The following is a 10,802-nucleotide window of genomic DNA, read 5'->3' on the forward strand; positions in this document are numbered from 1 at the left end:
CATAGAAAAAGACAAGTTTGAGTTAAAGACAAGAAGAACCAACCTATAACTATATAACCACTCTCTTTGTATAATATACATGTATAAATGTATGTACTATATATCTTATTTCAAACAAAGTATAGTAAGTATCCCAACAAAGATGCTCCCCTTCTTGCGAAACCGTCGATAACTAGCAACGCTTTGAACAAATAATAAGGAAACTCGATCGAGTTCTGCATTTAACTATCTTCTTGGCGGGTTAGTTAAACTGTCTGTTAGATTGTTGCAATGAGAAAACGAGACCAAATGGGGAGAGAAAAGACATGTGATGATAGTAATGGTAATATGGAAAAGGGATTAATGGTTAAGCCTAGAAAAGGGTTGTGGTCGCCCGAAGAAGATGAGAAATTGATGAACTATATGTTAACAAATGGTCAAGGGTGTTGGACTGATATTGCTAGGAATGCCGGTTTGCAAAGATGTGGAAAGAGTTGTCGTCTTCGTTGGATTAATTATTTGAGACCAGATCTCAAACGTGGCGCTTTTTCGCCTCAAGAAGAACAACTCATTGTTCATTTGCATTCGATTCTTGGTAACAGGTTTGTCGTTGCACCCCTCTTCTAACAGTTTCTTGTTTTTGTGTAATGTAGTAACAAACAATGTGTTGGCATGTGAACAAAAGAGGTCTAATATGCTATAGCACAAAAAATGAAAATTAGGCGTTAATTTGGTAATTATAGCAATGCGAATACATGTTTTTTCTTCTTAAATATAATATTTTAAGTAACTTATTACTTATATCTCTAATCTTCATTTATTGCATAACCAATATATTCTTTAGGAATAGAAATGAATACAAACTATATTCTGGATCAACCATAGAATACTAATTAGATAATGAAATCAAATTCAAATATTAACCTGAACCAAACAACCTCAAGAATTTGTATTCCGGTATGTTCGATCAATGCCGGTATAAATAAGGAAATTAACTTTGACACTGATAATAATTTATCCAGTCCCGTGAATTGGTCGTTCATGTTTTTTGAAGTCGAGATGTTAACCAAAATAGTTTGAATATTTAATCTAGTGTAATATTCTATTCTATTATATTCTATTTATATCTAGTTATAAATTACGAAATAATTAAATTTCATTTCATCTTTAATTTGTTAGTGATACCCTTTTATATGTAAATAAACGAAGAACTACTAGAATAAGTTGATTAATCAAGATTGGATGTTCTTACAATCGGCACGTGTACGTCAGCAATCAGCATTCTAATTTGTGTATGTTTAATCAGAAATTAAAGGTATATATAATATATATAATGGAGATCATATCATTACCTATATACAATGGGTCGAACCATGCATGCAAGACACACTGATTTGAACACGCTAAAAGAGTATGAGAACTAGAATACCTATCGATTATATGACCCTTTATCTAAATTGGACGGTGGATTTTAAGTCCAGTTACATTTAATATATTGAATAACCAGTCAAATTTAAGATGACCATCAAATTTTTTTCTCTTTTAGTTTCTTTTCCAGAAGTTGTCATTAGTGCTTCTGTGCTTACGTGTTTGATTTAAAAGTTCGAAGGAATAGGAATAAAATGATTGATATGGTTTGTTTTATGTGATTGGGTTTCAAAATTTGGGTAGGGTATATATCAACACACCTTCAAACTACAAGTTTTTTTCAAACCAATAACAGGTGGTGGTTTTATTACATTTCCATTAATTATATATATTAATATTAATTAATATCATCATTAGGGAATGGATGGATTGGTTCTAGCCACGGGTTGAGTTGTTTGCCTCAGATTGGGCATGCCAGAGACTCGTAATTACTGTTTATTATTTTCTTTTTTCGAAAAGCAAGTATTTGAATTAAAGCTCGACAGGCCAAATCAGCCCAGGTACAAGGAGAGTATAGCCCACTTATACATGGGTGCTATAATACTCGAAACAGACTCGAAACAGTAGCAATAGCTCGAAACAGAGGAGTTGCCGAGAGTGCAACTTTGACAACAATTACAAGCTCAAAACTAGATACAATACATTAATGGATTGGTTAACCAACCTAACCAATCGATCTTCTTGTCTTTGATTCGCGAAACAATCCACTCGAAAGATTTTAATTGTATTTCCATAAGCGCCGTTCTCCATTCCAGCATTTATTAGAGAAAACTTTTTGATTTCGGCTACACCAAATAAGATAAGCACATGTCCACTCTACTGCTTGGCATATAAGAGCACCCACCGGAGTAAGAGAACGACTACATTTACCACGGAAAGCCTTGTTTATGCTTAAGTTAGTGACCGGTCCTAAGTTCCACCACTTGTAAACTCTATCCCATACCTCCAACACCGAGCGACAAAAAAACAATGCATGATCAATTGACTCGATGTCGTCGTCGCAAAGAGGACACCTCACGGAGTCAAGATCAATACCTCTCTTGTCGAGTTCGGTACGAACCGGAATCCGCTTATAAGGATCCTCCATATTAGAACTCCCACCTTTAAAGGAAAAAGATTATTTTTGAGAGTTTTGATTCGCGTTCTGATGATTTCCAGCCGTATCTTCTAGATGTTTCCATTCTAGCCGTAATCTAGATTTTTCTAGATGTTCAAAGAAGCCGGTTGAAGAAGCAAAGTTGGAAACAATTACGGCTAGCCACTTGTTTGACAACTCATATTGAAGTATTCAAATTGGAAACGATTACGGCTAGCCACCCTTTTCTGCGTTCACACCATCTAGCGTTCACACTTTTCCACCTCCTCAAATTTTTCCTATAAATAGAGGTGGAAACCTTCATTGTAATGCATTTAGAAAAGTGTAATCTCACCTAGTTAGTGTGTGTGAGTTTAAGTGTAATCCTAACCAAGAGTGAATACTTCCTAGATAGTGGTGAGATTCCTAGTGTGTTAGTTTGAGAGTGTTTTTTGTTTTTTTGAGTTCTGTAATACTCTGTAATCTATTCTTGTGAGTAATAGAGTTATTTTCTCTCAAATTTGTGTGTACCAACATCTAGTCAATCCCCTCTTAATCACAACAAGTGGTATCAGAGCCAGGTTAGAGGCATTGGTCGAGTGTTTGAGTTTTCTGAAGTTTTCAACCCCGTTTGTGTTGAAAAGTTATTTGTAAGGTGATAATGTCCACGGAAGAGTCAGGATCATCTTCCGGAGCCATGATTATGCTCACTGCCACCAACTACACACTGTGGAAACCTCGGATGGAAGATCTCCTCAGCTGTAAGGATTTGTTTGACCCTATTGAATTAAAGGGTACAAATCCTGATTCCGCCAAAGAGAAAGAGTGGAAGAAGTTAAACCGAAAAACTATTGGTCAAATCCGTCAATGGATTGATCATAGTGTCTTCCACCATGTTGCACAAGAGACAGACGCATATGTCCTCTGGAAAAATTTGGAGGACATGTACCAGGCCAAGACTGCTCGGAATAAAGCCCTGTTGATGAGGCATTTAGTCAACATGAAGCTTAAAAGTGGAACTTCAGTTGTCGAGCATACCAGTGAGTTCCAGAGCTTGGTCAACCAGTTATCGTCTGTAGAGATGCCGCTTGGCGATGTTCAGGCGCTACTGCTACTTAGTTCTCTTCCCGATAGTTGGGAAACGCTGGTAGTAACACTCAGCAACTCAGCCCCGAATGGCAAACTTACCATGTCAATGGTCAAGGATGCCCTATTCAGTGAAGAGGCAAGGAGAAAGGACATGGGCACAGATCAGACCCATGCCTTTGTCATAGAGAATCGGGGGAGACAACAAATAAGTAGCAAAAATAAATGGAGAGGCAGAAGTAAGAGCAGGGGCAGGTCCTCTGATAGCAGAAAATCAATATATAAATGCTATCATTGTGGATTAGAGGGGCATATGAAGAAGAACTGCTACAGATTGAAAGAAGAACAAGGTCAGAGCAGTTCACAATCAAAGAATAAAGGTGGAGAAACATTAGTTACTATCACTGGTGATGTAGCTTATTGTACAACCCATGATGAGGCATGCCTTCACGTCTCACGAGGAGAAGACACGGAATGGGTGGTAGATACTGCATCATCCTACCACGTGACTCGATACAAGGAATACTTCACAACATACAAAGCTGGTGACTTTGGAGCTGTGAAAATGGGAAATTCCAGTTCCGCTGAGATTGTCGGAATTGGTGATGTCACGATAAAGACAAGTTCCGGGAGCACAATCACTCTGAAGGATGTCCGCCATGTGCCAGATCTTCGGCTGAATCTACTTTCTGGAGTAGCTCTTGACAAACAGGGCTATGATAGTCATTTCAGTAGAGGCACATGGAAATTGTCAAGAGGCGCTATGATAGTCGCTCGAGGACACATTTGTGGCACACTATACAAAACTCATGTGAAGATCTGTACAGACGGCCTTAATGTTGCAGAAAAAGAGGCGTCACAAAATTTATGGCACCAGAGACTCGGTCACATGAGTGAAAAAGGGTTGTCTACCCTAATAAAGAAAGAGCTTATCAATGTAGACAAGGACGCTGCACTAAATCCTTGCAATCATTGTCTGTTTGGTAAGCAACATAGAGTCTCGTTTAATTCCTCTTCAACGAGAAGATCAGAGTTACTCAGTCTGGTGCACTCTGATTTTTGCGGTCCCTTGGAGGTTGAATCAATTGGCGGCAACAGATACTTTCTAACATTTATCAATGATGCTTCTCGAAAGGTGTGGGTATATTTCTTGCGGACGAAGGACCAAGTTTTCGATTACTTCAAACAGTTCCATGTCATGGTAGAACGTGAGACAGGAAAGAAGTTAAAGTGTCTTCGATCCGACAACGGCGGTGAATACTCTTCCAGGCAGTTCGATGCCTATTGCAGATCATATGGCATCCGACATGAGAAGACAGTTCCACGTACCCCTCAACACAATGGTATAGCAGAAAGAATGAACTGAACAATCATGGAACGTGTTCGGAGCATGCTCAGTATGGCTAAGCTGCCAAAGCCATTCTGGGGAGAAGCAGTCAGAGCCGCATGTTACTTGATCAACCGATCTCCATCAGTACCACTGAATTTTGAAGTTCCGGAGAAACTTTGGTCTGGAAAGGATCCATCATACTCTCACTTAAGAGTATTTGGATGTTTGGCGTACGCACATGTATCCTAGGAGCTCAGGAAGAAGCTGGATGTAAAGACTACTCCATGCATATTCATAGGCTATGGAGATGAAGAATTTGGATACAGATTATGGGATCCAAAGGAGAAAAAGGTGATCAGAAGTAGGGACGTGGTGTTCCATGAAAGCCAGACAATAGAAGATATTGAAAAGCCCACAATATCTCAGAAATCAAATGTTGACACTCAGGTGCCAGAGGTAACAACAGAATCATTTATGAGAAATGAACATGCAGTGCAAGATGAAATACCAGAAGTAGAAGATAATGAGAAAAATGATGGTGCTGAGCAGGGGGAGCCACAACCCCATCTGCCAGACGTTCCAGGACCATCACAAGGCGAAGATGATGGTGGATCTCCTCAGTATATTCCAGAAGTTCGAAGATCTGAACGAGGTCGGATTCCATCGAGTAGATATCCGGAATCCGAGTACCTTCTACTTACTGAAGATAGAGAACCAGAGAGTTTTCATGAAGCAATATCTCATAAGGACAAAGAAAAATGGTTGCTCGCAATGCAGGATGAGATGGATTCTCTGCAGAAAAATCAGACTTATGAGATCGTAGAACTTCCACAAGGGAAGAAGGCACTAAAAAACAAATGGGTGTTCAAGCTGAAAAAGGATGGCAGTGGAAAAGTGGTGAAATACAAAGCACGACTTGTAGTCAAAGGATTCCAACAGAAGAAAGGGATTGATTTTGACGAGATATTTTCACCAGTAGTCAAGATGACTTCAATTAGAGTTATACTTGGATTGGTCGCAAGTATGAACTTGGAGCTTGAACAGATGGATGTAAAGACTGCTTTTCTTCATGGAGATTTACATGAAGAAATTTACATGGAGCAGCCAGAAGGTTTTGAGGTTTCGGGAGATAATCTCGTATGCAAGCTGAAGAAAAGTTTGTACGATTTAAAGCAGGCACCTAGGCAGTGGTACAAGAAGTTCGACTCGTGCATGGCGAGTCAAGGGTACAAAAAAACTGCAGCAGATGAGTGTGTCTACATTCAGAAGTTTTCTGAAGGAAATTTCATTGCTCTTCTACTATATGTAGACGATATTTTGATCGTAGGGAAAGATGCAACGAAGATCAACCAGCTGAAGAAGGAACTCTCTAAGTCTTTTGACATGAAAGACTTAGGACAAGCTCAACAGATTTTGGGAATGCAGATAACCCGAGACAGGAAGAATAAAAGGTTATGGCTATCTTAGGAGAAGTATATTGAACGAGTGCTTTCACGTTTCAATATGAACAATGCCAAACCTGTTAGCATTCCATTAGCCAACCATTTCAAGTTACGCAAGAGTTCTTGTCCCTCATCCAAGGAAGAGATCGGGGATCTTCAGTACCATATTCTTCAGCAGTTGGAAGTTTGATGTATGCAATGGTGTGTACAAGGCCCGATATTGCTCATGCAGTGGGAACAGTGAGTCGTTTTCTCTCTAACCCCGGGAAAGAGCATTGGAATGCGGTAAAATGGATTCTCAGATATCTTAAAGGTACAACGAAGATATTTCTTTGTTACGGGGGAGCTGATCCAATCTTGGAAGGCTATATAGATGCAGATATGGCTGGAGATCCTGATAGTAGAAAATCTACTTCAGGATTCATTTACACTTTTGCAGGGGGAGCTGTTTCATGGCAGTCAAGACTACAGAAGTGTGTTGCATTATCCACAACTGAAGCAGAATATATTGCTGCCGCAGAAGCTGAAAAAGAAATGTTGTGGTTAAAGCGTTATCTCCAAGAATTTGGAATCAAGCAAAAGGAATACAAGGTACATTGTGACAGTCAGAGTGCTCTAGATTTGAGCAAGAACTCCATGTACCATTCCCGTACAAAACATATTGATATTCGCTATCATTGAATACGCGAGGTAATTGATCGACAACTGTTGAGACTAGTGAAGATCCATACAAAGGAGAATCCTGCGGATATGTTAACAAGTGTGGTGACTCGAGAGACGTTAGAGTTATGCAGAGACATAACCGGAATGTTTTCTATGGATACGTCTGGAGGGGGAGAATTGATGATTTCCAGCCGTATCTTCTAGATGTTTCCATTCTAGCCGTAATCTAGATTTTTCTAGATGTTCAAAGAAGCCGGTTGAAGAAGCAAAGTTGGAAACAATTACGGCTAGCCACTTGTTTGACAACTCATATTGAAGTATTCAAATTGAAAACGATTACGGCTAGCCACCCTTTTCCGCGTTCACACCATCTAGCGTTCACACTTTTCCACCTCCTCAAATTTTTCCTATAAATAGAGGTGGAAACCTTCATTGTAATGCATTTAGAAAAGTGTAATCACACCTAGTTAGTGTGTGTGAGTTTAAGTGTAATCCTAACCAAGAGTGAATACATTCCAGATAGTGGTGAGATTCCTAGTGTGTTAGTTTGAGAGTGTTTTTTGTTTTTTTGAGTTCTGTAATACTCTGTAATCTATTCTTGTGAGTAATAGAGTTATTTTCTCTCAAATTTGTGTGTACCAACGTCCAGTCAATCCCCTCTTAATCACAACACGTTCTATTGTCCAAGATCAAATGGTCATCGATAATTCTTGAGAGCTTTTTAGTTGTGAAAATTCCACTTGCGGAAAACCCCCATTGCCACAAGTCAGAAGAATCATAAATTAAAGGGAAGTGATATATCCAACATCAATTTTACTACATTCACCAACAATTATGCATTAAATATTGTACTGTATAACCTGTTGATGCACAGTTATGGTGCATGTAGTAAAAATTACGGTGGATATATCAATTCCCTTAATAATATCGAATCGAATAAGCTATCATAGGAAACGAAAAAATAACTCTATGAGCAACATAAGTTTTCAAAAATGCATAGAATATTGGACATGTTAAATACTTACAATAATTGGTCTTAATAACGACTTAACATGTCACATCACTTTTCTTAATTTGCCAACTTTTATTGAAAATGACAAAACTTTACAACGAAATTACTTTGCTTAAAATACACTAGAGAACCCTAGATCTTCATTTCTGTTCATATATTTAATATAAAAAAAATAGAATTTTTTAGCTAAAAATTGATAATTGATGATGGGATTTCAAATATGTGGAGAATTAACTTGTTACTGTTTACACACATTAGGTGGTCTCAAATAGCAGCTCGACTTCCCGGAAGGACAGATAACGAGATCAAGAATTTTTGGAACTCGACAATAAAGAAAAGATTGAAATTAACCAATGTGGTTTCTAGAAGCTCACAAACCAATAGCACCGATGACACATCATCCGAACCAAGTAGAGATACCATGGGAGTTGGTATGTTCATGTCCATGCAAGATCATGACTTTATGGCTATGTGCACGGATTCATCGCTAGCATCAACACAAACCACATCATCGTCGTCAATGCATAATAACTCTATGGTTACAAATGAACATGACAACTATGGTCAATGGCCGCATTTTCAACAACAAAACATGTATCATGACACAAATGGTGCATCAAGTTTAGGAGAAGTTGGTATTGGAGGATATGGTGATTGTGGTAATATTGAGGTACCATACATGTTTGGAATGGAAAATGACAATTGTCCAAGTAATTTTGGGAGTAGGGTCATAAATGGAGATATTAATGCTAATAATTCTAACAATTATTTTGATGATAAATCAACCAATTTGAACCATATTTTAAATGGGGAGATTGATGGTAAAGTTAAAGTTGAAGAAATGGTTGGTTTTGAAAATCATTGGCCAGGAGAGGGCATAAAAATGGGTGACTGGGATTTAGAGGGTATGTTTGCGAATATCCCATCCTTGCCTTTTCTTGATTTCTAAATCACCTTTTCATTTAAAATTTTAGAAAATACGAGTAGAAAATAAGAATTTGGAGATAGATTTTATATACCTATGTCAAACTTTTCAAGTTAAGGTTAAGGGCTTAGCATTTTTTTCTTGATACCTTAAGTATAAAGAGAACATTTAAGGAGATTGAATTAGTTATAGACATGATATACATAATTGGGGAGAGATTTTGATGAGCTTATTGAGTTTCTGAATTGGATGGTGATATTTTCACCATTAAATTGGTAAAATCTACACCAATTGTACATGAAGTTCTTGTACTTGTAGATATAAGTGATTCATTAATTGAGTTAGATTTATCAAAGTTCATGCATGGTAGAGACATCGGTGTTTTAAATTCGATAACATTTGTAATCATGCAAAGACCGACTGGTGAGACAAGATGACCGATGAAGTTTAAAGGCTTTGATATGAATGACAATTTGAATATCGAAATTTGATGCGGACAATATAAGAGAAGATGTGAAACTTTTAGTATTGTGTACAATAGAAATAAAGTGAAGTAAAAGGTTGTGTAATGGTGCATTTGAATTTTCTTTGTACATTTTTATCAATTGCATAGATGCAAATATTCTTTTAAGGGAAATGGCCCGAAAAGATAATTTAAGTTACCTAATTTGACAATTAAGGTAACCTTGGCTCCAATTTGGTTAAGCCCAAAAAGAATTGCAATTTAATTTTTGCTCACAAAAAGGATTGAGTGTTCAAATTTTTCAAAATTGAGGTGATATGCAATGTACAAAAAATTAAAAATCACAAATTACTTCAAATTGAGACTTGGAACAGATTACTAGAGCTTCAATTATCATTTTTTGTGAAGCAACAAGATCCAAAACATCATAAAAAATAACGAATCAAGATGAACAAGTCGACTTGTTCATCATGAAAAACAACAATCTCTCTCTCTCTCTCTCTCTCTCTCTCTCTCTCGAGAGAGAGAGAGAGAGAGAGAGAGAGAGAGAGAGAGAGAGAGAGAGAGAGAGAGAGAGCTGGCTGATGATGCCAAAAAGGGGGAGAAAAAGAATGATGAGAAGAAAAAATAACTAATGAGGGAGAACATGAACATGAAAATGCTCCAAAACAAAGAAAGAGAGATGGAGATGATGATACTGATGGTGCTGGTAATAAGCCCTCTGCTGCTAAGTCAGAAGCTAAAGCTAAAGCTCAAATCCCTGTTGTTTCTCAAAGTATTCAAAGGAAGATGCAGAGATCTACTGAGAGACATTAGGGGAGAAAATAATTTGTTAATGATGTCTTTAATGCTCAATTTGAGGTAGACAACAAAAGATCCTCTAAAGAGTAAATCTCTCTGTTGATCAAAGGGAAAGAAAAAAAAACAAATAGCTCAACTCAAGAAGCATCTCAAACAACAGAAGAAGAGAGAATCAGTTTTGAGAAGAAAATTGCAATGCTTTATGCTGAGAGAATAAAACGAATCAAATGTCTTACTGCTGAAAAAGGTACAAGGTTATCTTCATTTCAACCGGCCTCAAGCAGAAAATTATATCAGAAGGAGTAGAAGACTCAACAGGTGAAATTGAGAAAGAAGACCTAGCACGAAGTATGCTGCTGGGAAATCGAAGTGTTGAAGACCCAGCACACGTGGTTAAGCTGGGTACTCATGAAGAAACTATAGCTGCTGAAGGACTAATCAGTGATCGACTAGCTGGATCATCTAGTAACTTAACACCTGAAGCTTTAGCTGCAATGATACAAGTGAAACAAGATGAACCAGCATGTCCTTCTAGCACACCAGATATACCAATTGCTTTTCCTCCATCTTCCCCTAAACGAAATGACAAACACACAGT

General features: G+C 37.8%; 1 protein-coding gene across 1 annotated transcript; it reads left to right on the forward strand.

Annotated features, from left to right (window-relative positions):
• The first annotated feature begins 270 nt into the window (after positions 1–270).
• Positions 271–8,964, forward strand: LOC139877512 (transcription factor MYB83-like). The gene is made up of 2 exons (XM_071864952.1): positions 271–581; positions 8,274–8,964. Exons 1-2 carry the CDS (start codon positions 271–273, stop codon positions 8,962–8,964), a joined length of 1,002 nt encoding a protein of 333 aa, XP_071721053.1.
• The last annotated feature ends 1,838 nt before the right edge of the window (positions 8,965–10,802 follow it).

Source organism: Rutidosis leptorrhynchoides, chromosome 11 (assembly GCF_046630445.1).
Source record: "Rutidosis leptorrhynchoides isolate AG116_Rl617_1_P2 chromosome 11, CSIRO_AGI_Rlap_v1, whole genome shotgun sequence".
NCBI classification, from domain to species: Eukaryota; Viridiplantae; Streptophyta; class Magnoliopsida; order Asterales; family Asteraceae; genus Rutidosis; species Rutidosis leptorrhynchoides.